Genomic DNA, 27,911 nt, shown 5'->3' on the forward strand with positions numbered 1-27,911 from the left:
CTGGCAACAGAGTGAGACTCCATCTCAAAAAAAAAAAAAAAAAAAAAACTTCAGATATCAGAATAATCGTCTTTGACTGCATGTCCCACGTCCTGGGCACACTGGGTTGGGAACTGACCCCCCCCAAGGCCTTAGGCAGCTGGGCTCAGTCTACCCAGCATCTCTCATGGGTTGGAATCTCATCCCTGTAGCTTTCCCAGGCTGGAGTTACACACTGGCAGCCTTACTGTTTGGGGCCTCAAGAACTGCCCCACTCTCATGGCTCCACTAGCCTTTGCCCTAGTGGGGACTCTGAAATGGCCCTGCCCCTGTGATACATCTCTTCCTGAGTCCCCCGACTGTCTTATTTGAGATGGAGGTGGAGCCTGCCAAAGCACCACAGCACTTGTGTTCTATGCACCTGTAGAATGAGCATCATGTGGATGCTGCCAAGGTTCACGGCTTGTACTTTTTAAAAGTTACCTTTTTAATTGACACATCGTATCTAAACAGAAATGGGACAAATTGTACATTATAATTGTACCATTTATAGGGTGCAATTTGATGTTGCAATACATATATATATTGTATACTGATCTACAGCTTGTACTTTCTGGAGTGGCAGGTCAAGCCCCATGTGGGTCCACTTGAGCTACGGCTGGGGCACCTGAGCTTGGAATTTATCTGCATCTCTCTGGAAAACTTGCCCTCAAGGTCCTAGCTTGCCTCAAAGAGCTCTCAAATGCCTTTGGGGTTATTTTCCCATCGTCTTGATGAATAAAACCTGGCTTCCTTCTACTCATGTTAATCTCTTTTAAAAGGGCTGCTTGGCCAAACCCTTAATTTTCTCTACTGAACATGCTTTTTAAAATTTATTTATTAGGCTGGGCGTGGTGGCTCAAGCCTGTAATCCCAGCACTTTGGGAGGCCGAGGCAGGCGGATCACGAGGTCAGGAGATCGAGACCATCCTGGCTAACAGGGTGAAACCCCGTCTCTACTAAAAAATACAAAATCTAGCCGGGCGAGGTGGCGAGCGCCTGTAGTCCCAGCTACTTGGGAGGCTGAGGCAGGAGAATGGCGTGAACCCAGGAGGCGGAGCTTGCAGTGAGCCGAGATCGCGCCACTGCACTCCAGCCTGGGTGACAGAGCGAGACTCCGTCTCAAAAAAAAAAAAAAAAAAAAAAAATTATTTATGGCCAGGCATGGTGGCTCATGCCTGTAATCCCAGCACTTTGGGAGGCTGAGGTGGGTGGATCACCTGAGATCAGGCCAACATGGCAAAACCCCATCTCTACTAAAAATACAAAAATTAGCCGGGCGTGGTCGCAGGCACCTGTAATCCCAGATACTTGGGAGGCTGAGGCAGAAGAATTGCTTGAACCCAGGAGGTGGAGGTTGCAGTGAGCAGAGATCATGCCACGTCATTCCAGCCTGGACAACAGGCTGAGAATTTTCCAAATCTTATTCTGCTTCCCTTTTCGTTACACATTCCAGCTTTAAGTCATTTCTTTCTTCTCTTATTTTACTATAAGCCACCAAAAGAAGCCATTCAATGCCTTGAATGCTTTGCTGCTTAGATTTTTTTTTTTTTTTTTTGCCAGATACGTGCATCACTCTTAAGTTCTGCCTTCCACAAAGTCCTAGGACATAGACACAGTTCCACCAAGTTCTTTGCAACTGTATAACAAAGATGGACTTTACTCCAATTTCTAATACCTTGTTCCTCATTTCCATCTGAGACCTCATCAGAATGGTCTTTCCTATTTTCTACCAACATTTTGATCACAACCACTTAAGTAGCCTCTAGAAGATGTAGGCTCCTACTACAGCTTCTGTCTTCTGAACCCTCACGAGAACTGCTCTTAATGCTCCATTCACAACAATCTAGGCTTTTTCTAGCCTGCTCCTCCAAATTCTTCCAGCCTCTACCCATTACCCAGTTCCAAAGCTGCCTCCACATTTTCAGATTCTTGTTATTGCAGAAGCCCTACTTCTTGGTACCAATTTTCTGTCTTAGTTCATTTCGTGCTGCTATAACAGAATACCTGAGACTGGGTAATTTATAAAAAACAGAGATTTCTCTCTTACAGTTCTAGAGGCTAGGAAGTCCGTATCTGAGGAGCCCACATCTGGCGAGGGCCTTCTTTCTGTGTCATAATATGGCAGAAGTCATCACATGGTGAAAGACAGAGCTGAACTGACTTTTATTTTTTAATTTTTATTTATTTATTTATTTCCTCTGATATGGAGTTTTGCCTTTGTTGCCCAGGCTGGAGTGCAATGGCACGATCTTGGCTCACTGCAGCCTCTGCCTCCCGGGTTCAAGCGATTCTCTTGCCTCGGCCTCCCGAACAGCTGGGATTACAGGCGCCTGCCACCACACTCGGCTAATTTTTTGGTTTTTTTTGTTGTTGTTGTTTTGAGACGGAGTCTAGCTCTGTCACCCAGGCTAGAAGGCTGGAGTACAGTGGCACGATCTCAGCTCACTGCAAGCTCCACCTCCCGGGTTCACGCCATCCTCCTGCCTTAGCCTCCCAAGTAGCTGGGACTACAGGCACCAGCCACCACTCCTGGCTAATTTACTTGTTTATTTATTTATTTGTATTTTTAGTAGAGACGGGGTTTCACTATGTTGGCCAGGCTGGTCTCAAACTCCTGACCTCAAATCATCCACCCGCCTCGGCCACCTGAAGTGCTCGGATTACAGGAGTGAGCCACTGCGCCCAGCCTGAACTGACTTTTATAACAAACCCACTCTGGCAATAACATTAATCTGTGCCCTCCTGACCTAGTCACCTCCTAATGGTTGCACTTCTCAACACTTTTGCTTGGGGATTTTCTAATACATAAACTTTGGGGGACACATTCAAACCATAGCAAAGCCTTTGGCGAAGAGAGACAGAGAAATGTAAATATGTTGGCAGGTGTTCTGGCCTTCCCATGCCCATTCAGTGAGCACATAGGCCAGCCTACCTTGAATTGGAGACATGAATCTGCCGTTCCTTCAGCCACTCTCCTTCCAGCTGGTCTCATTGTGGAGGCATTTCCCTGTCCAGAGGTGGTTCTAATGTCTAAAGTTAATTTTTTCCCATGCAACATAGAGCTTACGAAATCAAGCCAAGTACTTCATCTGGTGGTCAGCCAGTGAAACCAATCTGTTTCTGCATTGGAGGAAAAACTGGCTGTGTTGGACCAAGTGAGACATGTCTCTCATCTCCATCATGGGAGATGGGAAAGTTCCTTTCTAAGTAACTCAAGGTGATTTTGATTATTTGCATTTTTGCCTTACTCTACTGAGTGTAGAAATCAGCCTTCTCACCCAGCCTTTTCAGGATGGGAGTCCATCTCATTGCTAGACAGACTTTGGGTATCTTCCATTTTCCTAAATGTGAGTATTACATGCCTAGCTCCTTTGCAAACATGCATATACTGTTACACAAAAGCATAATTGTTGATTTACTCTCAAACCTTCCATGTAACCTGTGCTCTGTTCTTAATAGCATTTTCCCCACTTTCTCTCCAAAACAATAAAATCCCCATCTTGAGTCTCTCAAAGGCAGAACCCACCTTCCCTACATCCCCACCTTCAGTGTAATTATCTTCCAACACTGATAAGGACTGAACATAACTGCTGACCCAAGAGCTAGATTTTTTTTTTTTTTTTTTTTTGAGACAATTTCGCTCTTGTCACCCAGGCTGGAGTACAATGGCACAATCTCGGCCCACTGCAACCTCCACCTCCTGGGTTCAAGAGATTCTCATGCCTCAGTCTCCTGAGTAGCTGGGATTACAGACGCCCGCCACCACATCCAGCTAATTTTTGTATTTTTAGTGGAGACATTTCACCATGTTGGCCAATATAGTCTTGAACTCTTGACCTCAGGTGATCCGCCTGCCTTGGCCTCTCAAGGTGCTGGGATTACAGGGGTGAGCCACTGCACCCGGTCCCCAAGAGCTAGATTTTTAAAGAACAAGGACTAGCTTGGTAACGAGGTTTGTCTGATGTCATCTGCTGAGCTATTTATAGGCAGGGCCTTCTGCTTCTCACCAAGCTGATCTCTGGCCATCTCTTCCCCAGGACTACAGCCTCTAACTCACCATGATTTCTGAAGAGCATATTGCTCTTTCACAGGAGGAGACATTAACTACCACATTGGCCTGAATAGAAAATGACCTCAAATTTCAGGCAGTCTTTCTCTTCAAAGTGGAGAACATTTTTTAAATTACAAAAATGTAATCCATCATAAGAAAACAGTCTGTCCCTTGACCCTTGAGGAATGAGACCAGTCCCTGCCTCCCTCAGCTTTTTGTTGCTGAAGCTGTGGTTGGAGAACTATAATTAAAATTCAGTTGTTCTCTTAGCAACCCCCTCACTGACAGCTCCTTTACAGCTTGTGTTGTGACTTACCTACCAGTCCAAGATTCAGGGATTTGAGATCCTGACCATCCTTCTATCCAAAATGACTAACAATCTTATTTGGAACAATAGGGTAGTTCCAGCTATCTGTTCATTCTGATTTTTCCCCCATTGGAAAAATTTTCTTGAAAAAATAGCTGTTGGCTGGGCACAGTGGCTCACGCCTATAATCCCAGCACTTTGGGAGGCCGAGACGGGTGGATCACTTGAGGTCAGGAGTTTGAGACCACCCTGGCCAACATGGTGAAACCCTATCTCTACTAAAAATATAAAAATTAACCAGGCATGGTGGCAGGCACCTGTAATCCCAGCTACATGGGAGGCTGAGGCAGGAGAATCACCTAAACCTGGGAGGCAAAGGTTCCAGTGAGCCGAAATCGTGCCACTGCACTCCAGCCTAGGTGAGAGAACAAGACTTGGTCTCAAAAAAAAAAAAAAACATCAAAGACCCTGATTCAAAACATTTCTTCTAGTGAAGAGGCAGAGGAGTCAAGGCCAGACACGTGAAGACCCCCCCAAACAGTCTCATGTCTTTGCTCAACTACGAAGTGACCAAGACAGGGCCCTGAAATAAGCCACTTAGTGGCAAAAGGCTACATGAGAGAGTTAGTGAAGAAGTAATGCATCAAGAATGTGATTTTTATCTCCCTCAAGAGTCTCTTCCAGCTGGCCCTGGGGAGAAGCAAGTGATTGAAATTTCTTGGACACAGTTGTATAGTTGGAGCTACACATCTCTTCTAAGATTCTACATCAAAACAGAGCCAAGTCCTTGGCAGGGAGGCAGCATGTGGCAGTGAAAAATGCATGGGTTCAAGAGCCAGACCAGCACAAACCAGGCTTTGCAGCGTGAAAAAGCGGGGCAATTTTAGGGAACATAATCTCTCCGAAACTCCAAGGGAGAGGACAGTCATTTCCACCACAGGGGATCAAGTGAGAAATCGAAAGGCCTGGGCACAAAGCATGGCATATAGTAGGCATGCAATAAATATTGCTTCTCTCACCTCCCCTTTCCTCCGGAAATTTCCACCCATCTGTGCAGGCTAGTAGAGAAGCGATTGCGTCCCAGTTCTATCACTGACTAGCTGTGGAACTTTGGGCTAGTTATTTTTCTAAATCTCTGCATTTTCCTCTGTAAAGTGCAAATGATGATAATACCTCCCATCTAAGATTGTTGTGAAAAGTGCATTTTATTTTATTTTTTAACCTTAAATACCAAAAAGAGTCCATTTTAAATATATCAAGGGCCTTAGCAAATAAAAGTGGCCCAAACCTCTGTCAGCCTTTGAGAGGCCTTGGTGGTAGCCCTTATGGATATACTAGGAAAGAAGTGATTGAAATTCAATGACAGTTACAGCAAAATAAGAAGAAAAAAATAAGGCCAGGTGCGATGGCTCACAACTGTAATCCCAGCACTTTGGGAGGCCAAGGTGGGTGGATCACTTGAGGCCAGGAGTTCAAGACCAGCCTGGCCAACATGACAAAACCCCGTCACTACTAAAAATGCAAAAATTAGCCAGGCATGGTGGTGCACGCCTGTAATCCCAGCTATTTGGGAGGCTGAGGCATGAGAATCACTTGAACCTGGGAGGCGGAGGTTGCAGTGAGCCGACATTGTGCCAGTGCACTCCAGCAGGGGCTGCAGAGCGAGAAACTGTCTCAGAAGAAGAAGAAAATCACCCTAAGGGAGCTTAGCCAACTAACCAAGAGTCTATTTTGAAGAGTCCCACTGCCTTTGTTCAAATACTACTTGAGTAGCTATCTGATTTGGGGGAGATTACTTATCTTCTCTGTATCATGGTTTCTGCAGCCATAAAATGAGGATAATAGTAAGAATGTACTTTATAGAGTTGCTGTGAAATACCTGGCTCATAGCAATTGCTCTGTTAATATAATTGTTGTCATCAACATCACCACCACCACTGTCATCAAGAATGAAATGCCTTTTGGCCAGGCGCGTTGGCGCCTGTAATCCCAGCACTTTGAGAGGCCAAGTGGGGGCGGATTGCCTGAGCTCAAGAGTTTGAGACCAGCCTGGGCAACATGGTGAAAGCCCTGTCTCTATTAAAAATACAAACAAAAAGTAGCCTGGCATGGTGGTGCGTGCCTGTAATCCCAGCTTCTCAGGAGGCTGAGGCACGAGAATCACTTGAACCTGGAAGGCAGAAGGTGCAGTGAGCTGAGATCACGCCACTGCACTCCAGCCTGGGTGACACAGCAATGTCTCAAAACAAAACAAAGCAAAACAAAAAGAATGAAATGCTTTTTATTTTCTGTCTTGAGACAATGCCATCAGTTATCCAGCTGGCACAGTGAGGCCACCCCTCGGTTTATCCAGTGCTTCTGGGGCCTGTCTGTTGGAAGCTCAATGGAGAGGACATAGTTGGTAGAGTGGCCTGTGGTGGAGAGGGTTCCTCTGCGGGCACTTGTTTTGTAGACTGGACACACATAAACGTCCTGATGCAGAAACATTGTACTCTCCCCAGGTTTCAGCCAAATGATGGGCAGTGGGTCATAGAGGATTTTAGGGAGAGATTCCCCAATCTGCATCGTTTTCCTGTCCCAACGGGCACCTTCTAAGAAAAGCCCTTTGATGTAGGCACCATCTTCAGGGTTATTCTCTATCACTGTTTCTTGTGTGGTTACCTGGAAGAATAAAAAGCTATGAGTTCCGTTGCCTGCCATTTTCCTACATGCGCAACTTTAAGAGCCTGGAATCTTCTGATACTCAAAGTGCAACCTGGCTGCAATATCTACCTCTCCCAGGATCCAGGGACAATGGGGCTTCTGTGATAATATTCCTGCCCGCCATACATGGGCCAGGCCTGACTCCTAGTCAGTATGCTGCCCTTCCCAATGGTGGGCTAGAGAATGCACTCAAGTAGGAGTCACATTACTCTAACACATTATCTCTAACTAGCTTAGTGACTTTGCACAATCACTTCCCTTTCTGGATCTGGATTTATAAAGTGAGGGGTTAGATTCAGATTCAGAGACAGACTGGGGAAACAGTTCTGGAGATGAGTGTGGGGAGAATAAAGCCTTGATTTCTAGTTTCTGTGGTATAAAGACTTCCAGCATGGTCGATTTCAGACTACCAACTATTTAACAAAATGCCTGAAAATGTAACCGTTGGCCCTGGTGAGCTGATATGAGTGAGCTCCAGCACACCACTGCTTAGATGCAGGGGTGGTAAACTCAAATTCCTTTAGGTAATTGCAGAAAATGGACAAAGTATAGGAGAATAGGGAGGGGTGGGGATTATGGTGAACCAGACAGCACAAGCTCCACTTAAAATCATTCAAATTATACTTTAAAAAAATTGTATGGTGAATGGAATGTTTTTCCCATTTCTAATTCTAAGTATCTATTGGAAGAATAGGAAAAAGATATTGATTTTTACAAATTTAACCAATATCCAGTGACTTTGTGAATTCTTCTACAGATGCTCCCCAACTTACAATGGGGTTATGTCCTGATAAACCCATCATAAGTTGAACATATTGTAAATCAAAACTGCATTTAATATACCTAATGTACAACAAATATCATAGCTTAGCCCAGCCTCCCATAAATGTGCTTGGAACACTTACAATAGCCTGTAGCTGGGCAGAAATATTCCAACACAAAGTCTATTTTATAGTAAAGTGTTGAGTATCTTATGTAATTTATTGAATACTGTACTAAAAGTGAAAAAGGGAATGGTTGTATGGGTACTCAAAAGTGTGGTTTCTACTGAACGTGTATTGATTTCACACCGTGAAATCAAAAAATTGTAAGTTGAACCATTGCAAGTAAAGTACTCTATGTTTTTAATCACTTTGGATTTCTAGGTATACAATCATTTCAACATCAAGGAAGATGATTTTATCTTTTTTTCAATGTTTATCCTAGTCATTTTTCTTCTTGTTGTATTTATTTTGGGTTAACATTGTCTTCAAAGACTAATCAAGTTAAGTTCATTCATAAACTGACTGAAGACAGGGCAACCAGTTTGTGACCTCTGAACTAGATGATTACAAAGGATCTTTCCACATAATTTAAAATTCTACAATGCTCTGTAACAGTCAATCTTAGCCATTCTACAGAGCCGCTCTCTATATATGACAGGGTGATGCTTGACTATCGGCCATTCTTTTAACTTTACTCCAAGCGAAGGACTACCTAAGGGCATTAACGTTCTTCCAAATGAAGAGTCCACCCCGTTGAACAAACAGAGTGGGAGAGTGCCTTCATTTTTCTTGGTATTCTGATGGAATCTGGAAAGATTCCCTTTTTGTACAGAGACAAAGCATTGGGAATCCTCTATTTTAGGAGTAGCTTTTAGAGCTACTGTAAATTATGCTAAATACTTCATATGTACCACTTCAGAAGCATTTGGGTCTTAACACATCCACATTTTTTGACTCATAAGGAAACTGGCAACATTGCTTTCTCTGGTCAGCCCCTTGAGTGAGCCTGACCCAAAGCACCCCTACCTCAAACTCAAATCCAATGTGGTCAATGGGGATGGTATATTTCCGGGCATAATTCTGAGAGACGCCAGTCAAAAAAGACTGTGTGAAGTAGAATCCAGAGATCCAAAATACCACAGGGGGCCCCTTGTCAATCCATTCCTGGAGAGCCACAGAAATCAAGATTCAAAATCAGCAACACATCAAAGATAGTTCAAACGCAAGTAATGTAAACAAGTCCCATGTAAAATATGTTTTTTCTTATTTTTCTTGAAACAGCCCTCTTGGTTTAGCTTCTCTCTTCCCACTTTTGAAATAAGGGTACAAAAAATATATTTATACTTTAAGAAAAGCCCAGGTACTACAAAAATTAGCTGGGCATGGTGATGGGCGCCTGTAGTCCCAGCCACTTGGGAGGGTGAGGCAGGAGAATCGCTTGAACCCAGGAGGCAGAAGTTGCAGTGAGCCGAGATCATGCCATTGCACTCCAGCCTGAGCGACAAGAGTGAAACTTCATCTCAAAGAAAAGAAAGGAAAAGCCCAGGTGCAAGCTGATATCAGGGATACAACAGAGAGTGGTGGGGACTGTAGCAGTGGAGAATATGTACCTTGCCTAAACTGAGCAGCTGCCACACATCTCCAGCAATAGTTGCTATACCATGCGAGAATGCAGGCCCGCTGTTTCAGGTCTTCTATTTTTTGCAGTACAAACATCTGGATTTTATATGTAAAATCCAATGTTTACATGCTGGCTCAAAAATGTTTAAATTACCAGGCAGCCAAACCAAACATAATTATTGTCCAAATCTATCCCGTGAGCCACCAGTTTGTGATATTTATTCTAGTTCCTGTTCCTGGCTCCAGAATCTTTTTTTTTTTTTTTTTTTTTTTCCAGATGGAGTCTTGCTCTGTCGCCCAGGCTGGAGTGCAATGGCGCGATCTCAGCTCACTGCAACCTCTGCCTCCCAGGTTCAAGTCATTTTCCTGCCTCAGCCTCCCAGGTAGCTGAGGCTACAGGCATGAGCCACCACTCCCGGCTAATTTTTTTGGTATTTTTAGTAAAGATGGGACTTCACCATGCTGGCCAGGCTGGTGTCGAACTCCTGACCTCAAGTGGTCCACCCGCCTCGGCCTCCCAAAGTGCTGGGAATACAGATGTGAGCCACTGTGCCCAGGCATCTATAATCTTTTCAAGAACTTTCGAGTCTCCCTTCTCCTTCTAACTCTGGGAAGACTGTTTCCAGAGGCTCAATCTAGGATGCTCTGTGGCTGCCTGCCCTCCTCCCCCTGCCTCTAGTCTGTCATAGCAGAATGTCCTCTCCACCTAAGTGAGCATGCCAAGTTCCCAGTTACCCCTGACTCCCAGGTACCTGGAAGAACGTCAGGCGGGCCAGCAGGTCAGCCACGTAGCCCCCCAGGGGCTTCAGTGATGGGTAAGACTTGGCTGCCCACATGGCTGGTACTTTACCCACAAGCATGCTGTTAAAGACTTCCTCTAGCTCCGAGGACATCAGGACCTGTCCTTTGATGGCTCGGCCAAGGTCGATGAGGCTCCTCCGAACCACTTTGGTCAGCCTGCAAGAACAGAGGAGCTGGCTGAGCTGGGCTCTCCGGTGGCCGCATTCTACCCAAGCCCACTGACTCCTGTGTCCTTGTACTTATTCCCCCTTTAAAATGTCAGTTAATTAATGCACAGTCATTAACTGAGAAAAAATTAAATCACCCATTACCTTGCTACCTAAAGATAACATTGATGTATATCTTTCCAGATTTTTCTCTATGTAAACACAAATTATTTTAAATGAGATCATACTATATTTCTGCAATCTGTTTTTCTTTCTTAGCATATAGGAAACATGTATCCAATTCAATAAATAGAGACCTAAATTGTCCTTTTTTCTTTTTTTTTTTTTCAGAGATGGGGTTTCACTCTGTCATCCAGGCTGAAGTGCAGTAATGCAGTCATAGCTCACTGCAGCCTCGAACTCCTGGGCTCAAGTGATCCTCCTGCCTCAGCCTCTGGAGTAGCTGGGACTACAGGTGTGCATCACCATGCCTGTCTGCAGGTTCCATTTTAATGACTGCAAAGTGTTCCATTTTGTTTATTCCTCTATTGTTGACATGTTATTTCTAGATTGTTGTCACTATCAACAACATTGCTAGCAAAATTCATCCATCTCAATCTTTTTGCAAATTTTAAATTATTACTAAAAATATTTCTAGGTCAGAAAGCACGCAGTTTTAAGGCTTTCGATTCCTATTGTCAAAGTTGTTCTTTTTTTTTTTTTTTTTGAGACAGAGTCTTGCCCTGTCACCCAGGGGAGTGCAATGGTGCAGTCATGGCTCACTGCAGCCTCGATCTCCCAGGCTCAAGGAATCCTCCCACCTTGAGTCTCCTGAGTAGCTGGGACTACAGGCACATGCCACCATGCCTACCCGATTTTTTTTTTTAAGTAGACACAAGGTCTCCTGCCCAAGCTGGTCTCAAACCCCTAAACTCAAGTAATCCTCCCATCTCTGCCTCCCAAAGTGCTGGGATTACAGATGAGCTACCACGCCTGGCCCAAGGTCCTTTTTTATCAACTATAAGGTGCACGCCTGAGAAAAGGCAACTGAAGGGCAGCCTGGGAGATGTCAAATTCACCTGCCTCTCCCTCTGACCTCTGTGTTACAAGGCCCAGCCAAGCCCGGAGGGAATTCACCTGAGGAGACCAAAGAATCTGCCACTACAAAGAGCTTTTCATCTCCAAAGATTTATGGAATCTCAACTGAATGGACATGAGAATGACACATGCAGGAAAAGGATTTCTGGATGTGTAACCACCAAACCATTGTATCAAGAGGAATGTGGCCGGGTGTGGGGGCTCACGCCTGTAATCCCAGCACTTTGGGAGGCCGACGTGGGTGGATCACTTGAGGTCAGGAGTTTGAGACTGACCTGACCAACATGGTGAAACCCCATCTCTACTAAAAATACAAAATTAGCTGAGCGTGGTGGCGCACACCTGTAATTCCAGCTACTCGGGAGGCTGAGGCAGGAGAATCGCTTGAACCCAAAAGGTGGAGGTTGCAGTGAACCGAGCTGAGATCATGCCATTGCACTCCAGCCTGGGTGACAAGAGCGAAACTCTGTCTCAAAAAAAAAAAAAAAAGGAATGTAAAATTCAGACATGTGTTGGATAAGCAGTCAAGGGTAAAAGCTACCATCTGAGGGATTACACCACAGACCTCTATTATACCTAAAGACCTATTTGCAAAGATTCTCTTTCTATTCTTGCAACTATGAGTTCTGCTAGTTTTAAGGTTTTAGTACCCAAGGAAAGAACACTTGCCCAGAAGACACAGTCACAGTTCCCCCGAATTGGAAGCTGAACTGTCGCTGAATCATTCTGGGCTTCCTATACCACTGGGTGAAAAGGCAGAAAAAAAAGAAAGAAAAAAAAGATAGTGGGGAGATGATTAATCCTGACCATTGTTGGAAAATACGATTGGTTTCCCTTTTTTTTTTTCTTTTGAGACAGTGTCTTACTCTATTACCCAGGCTGGAGTGCAGTGGTGCAATCTTGGCTCACTGAAACCTCCACCTCCCAGGCCCAAGCAATCCTCCCTCCTCAGTCTCCCGAGTAGCTGGTTCTACAACGCCCAGATAATTTTTTATATTTTTGGTAGAGACGGGTTTTGCCATGTTGCCCAAGCTGGTCTCCAACTCCTGAGCAATCTGCCCCCCTCAGCCTCCTAAAGTGCTGGGATTACAGTGCTGGGTGGCCTGAGCCACCACGCCTGGCTTGCTCTCCTTTATAGAATGCCCAGCGGTAAAGGCCGGTGAAAGCCCCTGCAACCACCAAGAAAGAGCTCCAGTGGCCTTAGAGGAGAATGACAGCGGAAGAGGGAAGCCATTAGTTTTGGTGTCCAGTTGGACAGTCCGGGACTACAGCCCATCATGCCACGGTGTCTGACTCACAACAGAGGTGGCCTCGTCCTAGGCTCACACCCCATACCTTGCTTGGTCCCTGCTATAGCCAACTGCCTGTTGACTCTAAAGAGTAACCCTAGGCCAGGCGCAGTGGCTCACGCCTATAATCCCAGCACTTTGGGAGGCTGAGGTGGGTGTATCACCCGAGATCAGCCTAGCCAACAGGGCGAAACGCCATCTCTACTAAAAGTACAGAAATTAGCCGGGCATGGTGGCATGTGCCTGTAATCCCAGCTACTCCAGAGGCTGAGGCAGGAGAATCTCTTGAACCTGGCAGGTGGAGGTGTAGTGAGCCGAGATCACGCCACTGCACTCCAGTCTGCGACAAGAGCGAGACTCTGTCTCCAAAAAAAAAAAAAAGGAGTAACCCTAAAACTCAGGAAGCCAAGCACCTCTCAAATAACATTCCTCCAGCCCCCTAGTCCTCTGGAATCAGGGCTGTCCTTAAAACGGAGCAATGACCCAATGAGACAGAATAGAGGCAGTAACACGTGGAGTGTCTGGAGCAAGACCTAGCTCTTGGAAGCAGAAGTGATAAGTTTTAGCCCACTTGGCTCTGAGTCACTTGAGACCTACATTAAATCACAGTCATCTCTGGACCTCAGTTTCCTCATCTGGCCTAGATGGTCTTTGGTAACCCTTTCAGTTTTGACTATTTAGAAATCAAATCCAGGTGATCCCACTGGGCTCCATGCTGTAATAACTGGAGGAGAAGAGGACTAGAATACAAGGCCAGAGATCCTGGCCCCATGGCCAGCCTATAGCACCCCTAACTGTGTCGTAGAGGCACTGGGATGAGCGTCTACCACCCCTTTCTAGATTTACCCAGATTTCACATATTGGCCAAGTACATGGGCTCTGGAATCACACTTCGTTCTGGGTTTAAACTGAGTTTTCCCATTGAATTACTGAATACTGAGCAACCTTGGGCAAGTCTTAACCCTTCTGAATCTCAGGGTTGTTTGTTGTTGTTGTTTTATTTTTTCTTTAAGAGATGGGGTCTGGCCATATTGCCCAGGCTGGTTTTAAACCCCTGGGCTCAAGCAATCCTCCCGGCTTGCCTCCCAAAATGCTGGGATTATAGGCGTGAGTGATCACGCTCAGCCTCAATTTTCTTATTTGTAAAATGCTGGTAGCAGGATTAATAACTGGACATGTTTCAAAAGACTATTGTGTGTGTGTGTGTGTGTGTGTGTGTTTAAGGGATAGGGTCTTTCTCTGTCACCCAGGCTGGAGTGCAGTGGCAAGATCATAGCTCACTGCCACCTTGAGCTCCTGGCCTCCAAGAGATCTTCCCACCTCACCCTCCCAAGTAGCTGGGACTGTAGCCGTGCACCACCATGCCTGCCTTTTTTTTTTTTTTTTTTTTTTGGAGAGATGGGGTCTTTCTCTGTTGCCCAGGCTGATCTTGGACTTCTGGCCTCAGGTGATCCTCCCTACTCTGCTTCCCAAAGTGCTGTAATTACGGGCATTAGCCATTGTGCCCAGCCCTGTTGCATACTTTGAATAAGACCCATGCATAGTGTTTAGAACCATACCTGTCACTAAAGGCTCAATACAAATGGCTCTTGGCCAGGTGCAATGGCTCCCACCTATAATCCCAGCACTTTAGGAGGCCACGGCTGGAGGCTTACTTGAGGCCAGGAGGTCGAGACCAGCCTGGCCAACATGTCAAAACTCCATCTCTATAAAAAATAAAAAATAAAAAATTAGCCGGGTATGGCGGCCCATATCTGTAGACTCAGCTACTCAGGAGGCTGAGGTGGGAGGATTGCTTGAGCCCAGGAGTTGGAGGCTGCAATGAGTCGTGATCACACCACTGCACTCCAACTTGGGCGACAGAGAGACCTCAACCCAGGAAAGAAAAAGAAAAGTGGCTCTAATGACTACTTTTACTATTAACCTGTGCTTGATACTGGTTTTTGCCTAACTTTATAGATGTCAGATGAATGAATGGGAATGAATGAATAGAAGGAATGATTCAACCCAGGGTCAGCATGTGCTGGGGATGGCCCTGTTCACAGCCCCTATTCACACCCCTAATATGGGTGGGGCAAACCACTTCCTCTGCATAGCAACCCCTTCTCAGCTACTGCCTGTTAGATCCTACTCCTCACGTTCCACCTCCCAGGATTCGAGCTACATCATCCGGCCCACCTGTTGAATCTGATGAGCTCCTGCCTTAGGACTGTGTTCATGGATTCCTCATAGACCACGGGGTACAACTTCATGACCTCTTCCAGGTCGAAGTCTTTCGGAAGCTTGGAGAGAATGTCTTGCGCCAACTCCTCAACCACTTCCTTAAAGTGCAGGCAGAAGAGAGGTGAGTGAGAAGCAAGCCCTGCAGGATGTGGCTTTGGATACACTTGAAGTACTAAGCATCTGGCTTTTCAAATGTATTCTGTGGGACTTTCCTGAGAACTCTCCAACCGAAGCCATTTCTGCCTCCGGTGGGGAAAGGAGTCCCTCATCACCCCACCAGCCTTGGGGAGGACATCGCCTCTTGGCCCAGAAGAGTAGAGTCCTGTCCTTGGCAGGGCACGGTGGCTCACGTATGTAATTCCAGCACTTTAGGAGGCCGAAGTGGGTGGATCGCTTGAGTCCAGGACTTTGAGACCAGCCTGGGCAACATAGCAAAAGTCAGTCTCTACAAAAAATACAAAAATTAGCTGTGCATGGTGCTGCATGCCTGTGGTCCCAACTATTTGGGAGGCTGAAGCAGGAGAATCACTTGAACCCAGGAGGCAGATGTTGCAGTGAGCTGAGATCTGGCCGCTGCACTCCAGCCTGGGTGACAGAGGGAGACCCTGTCTAAAAGTAAAAAAAAAAGGGTCCTGTCCTGACACCTCAGGCAAGAGCCGAAGGGCCAGCAGGCTTCAGGGCAGCACCGAGCCTCTGTCTTCAATGTCACACCTGGGCGAGAATCTCCCACAGCCTCAGGCCCCTGAGGATTAGCTCCTGATGCCACGGGACCCTTTCTCAGTGCCCATGACACCTGGGAAGGCAGCAGGCCATGCTTCAGCATTGAGCAAGAAAAGCATAGAACCCTGAGCTTAGCCAAGTAGGGAGGGGAAAGGCCTGGAGGCTCAAGGAGGAACAAGACCTGGGTGTGGGAGAGACAGACACCCTGCGGTCCTGTGGATGAGGGAGGCTGGGATGTATACTTCTTTCCCTCTTCCCACTGTGAGGGGAATTTCCACTCCTACGTCGGGACACACCAACCAGGCTGGTGTACCTTCATACCAGTGATACTTAATGGCACTAGGAACCAAATCATGAAAGCAAATTAGCAAGTTCTACAGTTGGGAGGGGTTGAACAGGAGGGAGTTTGGAAGGTGGAGAAGGAAAGGGATGGGAGAGGAAGCAGGTGGAGTCAGGAGATGGTGGCTCTGGCTCTGGCTCTGTCCTTGATTTTATGAAGGCCTGGAAGCCGCTCACTCTCTCTCTCAGGATTTGTTTCTCTCGTTGTTTGTAGACTAATGAAGGTGGCCTGGGTCAGTGAATCACAAAGAGTGGACTGGGACTATTAGATGTACTCAGGATTTTAGGTTGTTTCCAGGACACAGAAAAATCATGTCGAGTCACGTGGTGAGAAAGTTACTCTTTCAGGTTTTGGAGTTTTCTTCATTGTTGTTGTTGTTATTGTTTTGAGATAGTGTCTCACTCTGTCATCCAGGTGGGAGTGCAAAGGCACGATCACAGCTCACTGCAGTCTTGACCTCCTGAGCTCAAGTGATCCTTCCGCCTCAGCCCCCTTAGTAGCTGCGACTACAGGCATGCACCACCACACCCAGTTAACTTTTTTTTTTTTTTGAGACGGAGTCTCGCTCTGTCGCCCAGGCTGGAGTGCGGTGGCGAGATCTCAGCTCACTGCAAGCTCCGCCTCCCAGGTTCACGCCATTCTCCTGCCTCAGCCTCCCAAGCAGCTGGGACTACAGGCGCCTGCCACCACGCCCAGCTAATTTTTTGTATTTTTAGTAGAGACGGGGTTTCACCATGTTAGCCAGGATGGTCTCGATCTCCTGACCTTGTGATCCACCCACCTTGGCCTCCCAAAGTGCTAGGATTACAGGCGTGAGCCACCGCGCCTGGCCCCAGTTAACTTTTTTTTTAAGACAGGGTCTCTCACTCTGTCACCCAGGCTGGAGTGCAGTGGTGCAAGCTCAGCTCACTGCAGCCTCCACAGCCCGGAATCAAGTGATCCTCCCACCTCAGCTTCCTGAGTGGCTGGGATTACAGGTGCGCACCACCAAGCTCGGCTAATTTTTTTGTTTTGACGGTGTTTTGCCATGTTGCTCAGGCTGGTCTCGAACTCCTTGGCTCAAGCAATCCACCCGCCTCGGCCTCCCAAAGTGCTAGGGTTACAGGATGAGCCATGGTGCCCAGCCCTCGGTTAACTTAAAAAAACTTTTTTTTTGTAGAGATGTGGTCTCCCTCTGTTGCCCAGGCCGGCCTCGAACTCCTGGCCTCAAGTGATCTCCTGCTTCAACCTCTCAAAGTGCTGGGACCACTGGTGTGATCCACCGCACCTGGCCTCTTGTCAAGTTCTGACCATCTTTCTCTTTTCATTCCTTTCAAAAATAAAGTTTCGGGTCAGTGCCAATTCTTAAGACACTCACACATCATTCTCCTTTTAACAAGAAGCCAGCAAAGCCTCAGCTCAGGGGTTTTGGCCAGCAACATTATCCAGGAAGAACTTAACAACTGTTCAGGCTGGGAGCGGTGGCTCATGCCTATAATCCCAGCGCTTTGGGAAGCCAACATGAACAGACTGCTCGAGCCCAGGAGTTTGAGACGATCCTGGACAATTTGGTGAAACACTGCCTCTACAAAAAATACAAAAAAATTTAGCTGGGCATGGTGGCATGTGCTTGTAGTCCCAGCTACTCAGGAGGCTCAGGCGGGAGAATTGCTTGAGCCTGGGAGGCCAGGTTGCAGTGAGACAAGATCACACCACTGCACTCCAGCCTAGGTGACCGAGCCAGACTGTGTCTCAAAAAAAAAAAAAAAAAAAAAAAAAAAAAAAAATTAAAAAGAAAAGAAAACAATAACAACAAACAGAAACCAAAAAACACCAACTGTTCAGCTTTCATTTTCTTTTTATGCCTATCATGACTTTATGGAAATGATACTGGGTTTCCACTTATGGTTCTGATGTGCAATCTTTTAAATTAAAAAAAAAAAAAAGAAGAGAGTTTTAAAACATTATGTAGAAAAAAAAGCAAAAGAAAAAGAAAAAAGCAAAAAACCCATTATGTAAATGGGGTATAGCTGATAGGTGGATATAGCAGAAAACGTAAAAGTTATACAGGAATAGCTGACATTCTGGACATGCTGGTTCCCTTGCAGCTCTGGATATAAGGACTCCTGGCAGTAAGGCCACAGTGCCCCTTCCCTGCCACTGGCCAGGAGGCTGCCAGGCCCCTGCTCTCTGCCTTCTTGGTCATCCTCCAATCCTGTGTGCCCACTAGATGGAGAACTGCCTGGGAAATAGGATTGAGCCCCCTTTCCCCAGCCCAGTTACCTGAGGAGACTTGCCACTTCCTCCTGACTGTCTAGGGAGGGTCAGCAGGACCCCCTCAAACAGCTGGTTGGTTTCCTGGTTGTCTTTGGTGATGTCTGCGTTCTCATGGAGGCCGAACACTTCTGGGTGGGCTGTGATGGGGAGGCTCCTGAGATAGTCGATATAGGACTGGAAGGGAAATCTTCAGTTAAAATAAATGAGGGACCCCGGAATCCCACAGATGACTCCAGGCTTAGCAGAACCCAATCAGAACAGGAATCACACTGCATCAGTAGCACAGGTCACACACACACACACACACACACACATATACACACACAGGCTGGGCGAACACATCCCTAGCCCTCCCTCATACAGTTTTCTGGGGAGTGTGCATGAAAGCAGATGGGGCTGAATTATCTCTCAGCCCACCCTGGCTTCCTCTCTGCTCCCCCAGTGGGCCTGGCTTTGGACCCAGACAGAACTGAGTTTGGATCCTAGCTCTATCCCAAACTGTCAGAGGCATTCAAACCAGAGCGACTCCATCTTGTATAGGAGCTGAGTAAACTAAGGCTGAGACCCACTGGGCTGCATTGTTAGGAGCTGAAGGCATTCTTAGTCACAGGATGAGACAGGAGTCAGCACAAGATATAGGTCACAAAGACCTTACTGATAAAACAGGTTGTGGTAAAGAAGCCAGTCAAATACCCCCAAACCAAGATGGCCACGGAAGTGACCTCTAGTTACACACTCATTATAATATATTAGCATGCTATGAGACACTCCCACCAGCGCCATGACTGTTTACAGATGTCATGACGCCAGGAAGTTGCCCTATATGGTCTAGAAAGGGGAGGAATCCTCATTTCTTGGAATTGCCCACCCCTTTCCCAGAAAACTTATGAATAATACACCCCTTGTTTAGCATATAATCAAGAAATAACTGTAAGTATAAACAGTTGAGCAGCAACCCATGCCATTGCTCTGTCTATGAAGCAGCCATTCTTTATTCCTTTACTTCCTTTTTTTTTTTTTTGAGACAGAGTCTTGCTGTCTCCCAGGCTGGAGTGTAGTGGCACTATCTCAGCTCACTGTAACCTCCGCCTCCCGGGTTCAAGCAATTCTACTGCCTCAGCCTGGGATTACAGGCGCATGCCACCACACCCAGCTAATTTTTTGTATTTTTAGTAGAGATGGGGTTTCACATGTTAGTAGGGATGGTCTTGATCTCCTGACCTCGTGATCCGCCCTCCTTGGCCTCCCAACATGCTGGGATTACAGGTGTGAGCCACTGTGCCTGGCCTCCTTTACTTTCTTAATAAACTTGCTTTCGTTTTACCCTATAGACTTGCTCCGAATTCTTTCTTGTGCAAGATCCAAGAACCATCCCTTTGGGTCTGGATCTGGACCCCCTTCCGATAACGAAACTATGTACACTTGAGTTTGTCATCTGAAACCCCAGTTTCCTTATCCGTAAATGGAAAAACAAGTGTAGTTATGAAGTATAAACCAAAAGTAAAATCCTAAGACCCTCCAACCACCTGAATGGACTTCCTCCTCGTCCAGGGCACTCTAAAATTTAACCTGAATGCCTGGTTCAGGCCATGAGGGGAAGTGGGGGTCAGACATGCCTCATTATACCCCTGCAGCATTACCATCAACATACAGACCCTAAGTCTGATAAGAAACATTTACAATCTAGTCTCTCTGAAGCCTGCTACCTGGAGGTTTCATCTGCATAATAAAACTTGGGTCTCCACAGCCTCTTATCATAACCCAGGCATTCCTTTCTATTGATAATAACTCTTTCAACCAATTGCCAATCAGAAAATGTTTAAATCTACCTATAACCTGCTAGCCTCCACTTTGAGTTGTCCTGCCTTTCTGGACTGAACCAATGGATATCTTAAATGCATTTGATTGATGCCTCATGTGCTCCCTAAAATGTATAAAATCAAGCTGCACCCCGACCACCTGGAGCACATGTTCTCAGGATCTCCTGAGGGCTGTGTCACAGTCCATGGTCACTCATATTTGGCTCAGAATAAATCTCTTCAAATATTTTACAAAGTAAGAAAGAGACTCTTTTCATCCACAGAAGGAATCAGGCCTTGGCATGTGACAGGTTGTGGTGTTATATATATATCTACTGGTTTTCATCCATGGTTCCTGGCTTCTAACTCCCCTAGCCCTTGTTACAGTCACCTGTTATAATGTTGGGTGTGTTAGGCCTTAGGGGCAGGCCACAGGAAACAGAATCTCTCTGACCTTCTCTTGCCCTCCTTTTACCTGCCCTCAAGCAAGACTCAAATCTTCCCCTATCTTTCTGATTGTCTTTTTTTTTTTTTTTTTTTTTTTTAGACAGGGTCACTCTGTGGCCCAGGCTGGAGTGCAGTGGTGGGATCTTGGTTCACTGCAACCTCTGCCACCTGGGCTCAAGCAATCTTCCCACCTCAGCCTCCTGAGTAATTGGGACTAACAAGTGCACGCCATCACACCCGGCTAATTTTTGTATTTTTAGTAGAGAATTTCACCACATTGGTCAGGCTGGTCTCAAACTCCTGACCTCAAGCCATCCACCGGCCTCAGCCTTCCAAAGTGCTGGGATTACAGGTATGAACCACTGCGCCTGGCCTGATTGTGAGTCTTAAGACTCCACCTAGAGAGACAGGGTCCTGCCCTATACTCTGGGGGATGTCATGCAACTTCCATAAAAACCCAAGAGGACTGGGTGCAGGGAGCTTCTGGACAGCTGACCACATGGAGGTTCCTGGAGGGTATTTCACCCAGGGAGGGCATGGAAGTTCCCACTCCTTCCGCCATACTTCACCCTATGCATCTCTTCATCTATATCTTTTGTAATATTCCTTTAATAAACCGATAAACCTAAGTGTTTCTCTGAGTTCTGTGAGCCGCTCCAGCAAATTAATTGAATTAATTTCAATTAAAGGGGGAGCAGTGGGAACCCCAACATGAAGCTGGTTGGTCAGTTCTTGAGGCCGGGACTTGTGACTGGTGTCTGGGGTGGGGGAAAGAACTGGGGACTGAGCCCTCAGCCTGTGGGATCTGACACTATTACCAGGTAGATGGTATTGGAATTGAATTAGAGGACACCCAGTTGGTGTCTACTGCTTAGTATGTGGGGAAGGGGGAACCTCCACACATTTGGTCACAGAAGTCTTCTTCTGTGTTGATGGTGGTGGTGGTTGTGGTGTGAGAGTAGCGGAAAATACGATTTGAGAGTTTTCTGTTCCACAGGTGATCAATACAAGGAAGCTCTTTTTTTTTTTTTTTTTTTTTTGAGACGGTCTCACTTTGTCACTCAGGCTGGAGTGCAGTGGCATGGTCTCAGTTCACCACAACCTCCACCTCCCAGTTCAAGCAGTTCCCCTGCCTCAACCTCCCAAGTAGCTCGGATTACACGCAGGTGCCACCACACCTGGCTAATTTTTATATTTTTAGAAGAGACTGCATTTCACCATGTTGGTCAGGCTGGTCTCAAACTCCTGAGCTCAAGTGATGCACCCACCTCAGCCTCCCAATGTGCTGGGATTGCAGACATGAGCCACCGCGCCTAACCTGTAAACTCTTTTCTATTCCTCAGATTTATTGTTTTCATCTTCGTTTTCTCATTCCCTGTCCAGTTTTTCTGTTCCTCCCTTTTTGCCACCTTCTGAATGTTTGTCTTCAAGTAGCAATGTCCATCTTGCTTACTACCAAGGCTCCATCTTAATCATCTTTCTCTCTCCCTCCTCCACCCAGATGGATCCAATATTTTGAAACATCTTGTCTACCAAATACCAAGCCCTCCTTAAACAGTAGCCATGTCTCTCTTGCAGGCTTTTGGGAATACTGGGAATAGCTTTTGGATTCAACTCAGGAAGCCCAAGGTGACCCCAGGGCTCCTTGGCTACACTGCAGCCCTGTAGCCATATAGAGATGAGGGAGCCCTGTGGGGTAAGAGGTGGGCCTCCCTGCCCACCCCTTACCTGGTAGGAGCCATGAGGAGGGATGTAGTAAGTGTCTCCAGGAGCGAGGGAGTAATAGTCCTCCTCAATTTCCTTACAGTAGAACATGGACAGAAGTGACAGCAGGAGACGCCGGTCTTTGTCATCAGTCACTCTGCCTCCATAATTACATTCCCCTGGGGACAACCAACAGAAAGAGAAGTTGAGCCCAGGGAAGGTCATCATGAGTTCGGTGGTTAACATAAAACACGGCATACTTCCGGCCAAAGATCTCTGCTGGGACACAGTGATAGGGACAGCAAGCAGGGAGATTCCGGGCAGAAGATGGCAGGTCCCCTGCAAGGGCCCCACCCTCAAGCTGAAAAGCCTGAAACCACGGCCCAAAGTGAGAACTTACATCCCTGTTTTCCTACTTGAATGTTGCCTTTTCCAAAACAACCCATGACCTGCCCCACCCCACAACCCATGCCCATCAAAACCCCAGGCTCGGCCAGCAGAGAGACAGAAGCAGCTGGACATCAGAGAGAAGTGGCTTGACTTCAGGGGACCAGCTTGACAGTGTAACGTTGGAGAAGAATCCAGCCGGAGATGGCTGGACTTCAGGAGAAGATTACCTTCCTGCTCCATCCCCTTTTCAGCTCCCCTTCCCACTGAGAGCCATTTTCATCGGCAATAAAATCCCCTGCATTTACCATCTTCAATTCATTTGTGTGACCTCATTCCTCCTGGACACCTCCTGGACAAGAGCTCGGGTGCCATGAGTGCAGGTGCAAAAGGTTGTCACACTGATCTGCCACTGGGCGGTTAACATTTCAGCTGTTTGTGGATGGCAGAGCTAAAAGAGTACTGTAACCCCTCCTCTGGGTGACAGAGGGAGACTCTGTCTCAAAAAAAAAAAGACATTTCGAGAGAGAGAGAGAGAGAGATCACATTCATATAACTTTTATTACAATATATTGTAATTGTTCTATTTTATTACTGTTGTTAATCTCTCACTGTGCCTAATTTATAAATTAAACTTTATCATAGGTATGTATGTATAGGATAAAACATAGTGTATATGGGGTACAGTAAAATCCACAGTTTCAGACATCCACTGGGGGTTCTTGGAACATATCCCTGATGGATAAAGGGGGACTAATGTATATGTTGAGGTGGTGGCAGTAACAGTGGGTGGAGCCTTTGCTAACTGTGCCCCCGATAGAGAATCACAATGAGCAAAGACCCTTGCCAATTCATGCTGGAAATGTAGAGTGGGCAAGAAATGGATCTATGATGTCTTTTATACCCTTGAGGTTTGAGGATTGTTAGTGATCTCAGCCTAACTAGCCTATCCTGACTGGAACAGTTGGAAGGTGACTACTCTCAAGCTGGCTGGTTTATGACCAGCAGGCAGTTGGTTTATGGCTTGCAGGCAGTTCTCTACACAGACCATATCCCAGGGCAATCATGCACTCATGCTATGGTCTGAAGAGGAACCCTAGGATGTGCTTCTGTGTGGCCTGGAACTGTGGGAATATGGCTCACTTCTATTTATTATTATTATTAGTATTAGAGTCGGGGATCTCGCTGTTTTGCCTAGGCTGGTCTGGAACCCCTGGGTCCAAGTAATCCTTTGGCATCAGCCTCCTGAGTAGCTGGGACTACAGGTGCAAGTCACTGTGTCCAGCTCCAGGCACACTTCTTTGGAGACGTTCTTTCACCAAACTGAGATCCACTCTGTGTGTGCTGTGTGTGTCATTTGGGGCTTTGTTCTAAGGAACACTATACTGAGTTAAGGTCAGTGTGACCTTCTGGCACGGAACTTAATCACTGTAAAGCACAGTCTGTCAGCGTTGGCACTCTTAACATGTTGGATCGGATAGTTTTGTGTTATGGGGACCACCTTGTACATCGTAGACTGTTCAGAAGCATCCCTAGCCTCCACTACTATAACTGCCAGTAGCACGCGCTATGACAACCAAAAGCATCTCCAGACATTGCCAAACAGCCACTGGGGGCTGAAATCACCCACGGTTGAGAACCACTCCTTTAAGCCTCTGTCTTCCCAGCTGTCAAATGGGGTTATTAACATGGAGCTCATAACATTAACGTGAAGACTCAATTCATTAATCACAGGTATAGAGTGCCTGCCGCATGCCTGGGGAAGGGATTCTAACAAACTCCTTAACACATGGAGCTGAAGAGGAAATTGTGTGTGATCTTGACGCCCCAGTTTTTTAATTAAGCTGCATTTTGACCTTCAGCCATGATCTTCCGTTCATTTAGCACATGTCTATTTTCATTCCTATCTCTGGGACTGTGCGGCATGTTCCTTGAAGTTAGCGGTCACGTTTTTTTGGTTGTGTGTGTGTATGTTTTTTAAGAGATGGGGTTTTGCTCTGTCACCCAGGCTGAAGTGCAGTGGTGTGATCATAGCTCACTACAGCCTTCACCTCCTGTGCTCATGTGATCCTCCTGCTCAGCCTCCTGATAACTGGGGCTACACGTGCACACCACCACACCCAGCTCATTTTTATTTTATTTTTTTGTGGAGATGTTGCCTAGACTGGTCTCAGACTCCTGGGCTCAAGCAATCTTCCCACCTTGGCCTCCAAAAGTGCTGGGATTACAGACGTGACCCACCGCACAGAGCCTATGATCGAGTTTTATACATTTACATTCTTCCATATGATGTACTTGTACATATCGTGGACTAATAAAAGGCTGCCGATTGATTGTTTTAATACAAAACAGCTAGGGTCATTTCTACCTCAGGGTCACTCTGCTGCGAATGTTCTCCTTCCTCTATGTCCCACCCAGTTCCTTCTTTTCCACTCATAAAATTCCTACTCACCCCGAAAACCCATCTCTTACGCCTTCAAGAAGTTTGCCATGATCATCCCCTCCGCCTACCCCAAGATTTAATCATTATGCTGCCTTTCTACTTCAAAAATGTTTCTCTTGTTGAACTTATTACTATGTTATCTTTTTTTTTTTTTCTTTTGAGACAGGATCTCACTCTGTCACCCAGGCTGGAGTGAGGTGGCACGATCAGAGCTCACTGCACCTCCACATCCTGAGCTCAAGCAATCCTCCCACCTTAGCCCCCTGAGTAGCTGTGACTACACGCATGTACCACCAAGCCTGATTAATTTTGGCATTTTTTGTCAAGATGGGATTTTCCCCTGGCCAGTCTTAAACTCCTGGCCTCAAGCAATCCCTCCACCTCAGTCTCCCAAAGTGCTGGGATTACAGGCATGTTCCACTGCTCCTGGCCTGTATTTTTTATTATTATTATTTTTGAGATGGAGTCTCTCTCTGTCACCCAGGCTAGAGTGCAGTGGCGCAATTTCAGTTCACTGCAACCTCGGCCTCCCCACTTTAAGCAATTCTCCTGTCTCAGCCTCCCAAGGAATAGTAGGACTACAGGCACGCACCACCATGCCCGGCTAATTTTTTAATTTTTAGTAGACATGGGGTTTCTATATGTTGGTCAGGCTGGGCTCAAACTCCTGACCTCGGGTGATCCACCTGTTGTGGCCTTCCAAAGTGCTGAGATTACAGGCATGAGCCACTGTGCCCCACCAGCCTGTATCATTTTTTTAAAATATTTTTCTTCTTTTGGAGACTGTGAGTCACTCAAGGGTAAAGATTCTATCTTAATTTTTTCTTTGTTTCCTTACAATATCTAGCATGATGACCAGCATTAGTACGAGCTCGATGTTTATGGTGAGGGAGGGAGGGAGGGAGGGAGGGAGTAAATAAGTGAATGGAAATGGGAGCAGAACAGCAGGAGGGTGGAACATGATACTGGAGGTTTATAGTGGAAAAACCCCTCCCATAAATACCTGTCAGGTAGGTCAGAGCATCAAAGGGCACCTCCTTGTAGTCATTGAGAAACATCTGGATCTGCCACATACTAATCCTCAGGTCAGATTCATTGAATTCATAGGGAATATTCCACCCTGTGTGCGGGAGAGCAGAGAGAGGCTTCAGTGCTGAGAGCTCTTAATTTCTACTCAAAGACCAAGCCGAGGGAGTTAAGCATCATGATGGATCAAAAGCCTCTTTCAGGCCCATGAATATCAAGCACCAGGGCCAACTATTAGCCTGGACATTTACCGCCAACGTGGGAGCCATTCTGCCTGAGAAAACGTCCGTTCTAAAATCAGTTTCCTTATGTACCTCCCCATTTGTTAAGGAAGATGTTAATGTCCTGGGATTTGTGGAATGAGAATTATTCAGCCTGGCAGGAATACGGCGGTAATGCATGGAGCTCCAAAAATAACACCGCGGCATGCCTAGACAGCAGGAGCTACGACTGGGCAACAGAGCCACGTTGGTTCTGAGAATTCCCCTCCTCAAGCTCATGGGAAAACTGAATGGCCAACCTTAAAGAAATGACCACTCATATTTCCAAGGGTGTAATGATAAATGCCCATTGGGGGCTGAGCAAGTGACATGCATGTGTAAACCAGGCATGGTGCAGGATATAAGAAAGAGTATGGGGAAGCCTGTGCTCAATAGAGACGTTTTTTGTTTGTTTGTTTTGCTTTTGTTTGTTTGTTTGTTTTGAGACAGAGTCTCGCTCTGTCCCCCAAGCTGGAATGCAGTGTTATGATCTCAGCTCACTGCAACCTCCACCTCCTGGGTTCAAGAGATTCTCCTATCTTAGCCTCCTGAGTGGCTGGGATTACAGGCACGTGCCACCATGCCCAGCTAGTTTATGTATTTTTAGTAGAGACAGGGATTCGCCATGGTGGCCAAGTTGGTCTTGAACTCCTGACCTCAAGTGATCCGCCTGCCTCAGCCTTCCAAGGTGCTGGGATTACAGGCGTGAACCACCGCACCAGGCTCAATAGAGAAGTTTAATTTCCTCCCAAACACTCGCTTTCAAATTAGAAGTATAACAAAATAATAAAATTCGTGTGCCAGCAAATGAAGCATGACTGGCAGTTAGTTGCAAGCCAAACGGTTACATGGCTTTTTTTTTTTTAGAGGCAGGATCTCGTTCTGTTGCCCAGTCTGGAGTGGTATGATCTCCATTCACTGTAACCTCGAACTCCCAGGTTCAAGTGATCCTCCCAACCTCAGCCTCCCAAGTAGCTGGGACTACAGGAATGTGCTACCGTGTCAGGCTAATTTATTTATTTTAATTTTTTTTTTTTTTTGAGACAGTGTCTCACTTTGTCATCCAGTTTGGAGCACAGTGGTACAATCTTGGCTTACTGCAGCCTCCACCTTCTCACCTCAAGTGATCCTCCCACCTCAGCCTCCCAAAGCATTGGGATTACAGGCTTGAGCCACTGTGCCTGGCATGACTGGTTGATTTCACTTAGCATAATGTCCTCAGGTTCATCCACGTTGTAGTGTATGTCAGAATGTTCTTCCTCTTTAAGGCTGATTAATATTCAGGAGTTCTAGACCAGCCTGGCCAACACGGTGAAACCCCATCTCTACTAAAATACAAAATTAGCTGGGTGTGGTGGCATGCTTGTAGTTTCAGCTACTCAGGAGGCTGAAGTGGGAGGATCGCTTGAACCTGAGAGGTGGAGGCTGCAATGAGCCAAGATCACACCACTGCACTCCAGCCTGGGCGACACAGAGCGAGACCCTGTCTCAAAAAAAAAAAAAAAA

The 27,911-nt window shown here is 46.4% G+C and overlaps 1 protein-coding gene across 1 annotated transcript in view; it reads right to left on the bottom strand.

Annotated features, from left to right (window-relative positions):
• Nucleotides 1-6,644: 6,644 nt before the first annotated feature.
• Nucleotides 6,645-27,911, bottom strand: part of DNAH3 (dynein axonemal heavy chain 3) — a 215,466-nt gene continuing 194,199 nt past the window's right edge. Inside the window, 7 exon segments of the mRNA XM_017850181.1 lie at nt 6,645-7,040; nt 8,873-9,010; nt 10,219-10,423; nt 14,979-15,121; nt 18,346-18,513; nt 22,314-22,468; nt 26,123-26,239. Of these exon segments, the coding sequence (XP_017705670.1) occupies nt 6,687-7,040; nt 8,873-9,010; nt 10,219-10,423; nt 14,979-15,121; nt 18,346-18,513; nt 22,314-22,468; nt 26,123-26,239 (1,280 nt within the window). The 3' untranslated portion in view covers nt 6,645-6,686.

Source organism: Rhinopithecus bieti, unplaced genomic scaffold (genome assembly GCF_001698545.2).
Source record: "Rhinopithecus bieti isolate Rb0 unplaced genomic scaffold, ASM169854v2 scaffold_1918, whole genome shotgun sequence".
NCBI classification, from domain to species: Eukaryota; Metazoa; Chordata; class Mammalia; order Primates; family Cercopithecidae; genus Rhinopithecus; species Rhinopithecus bieti.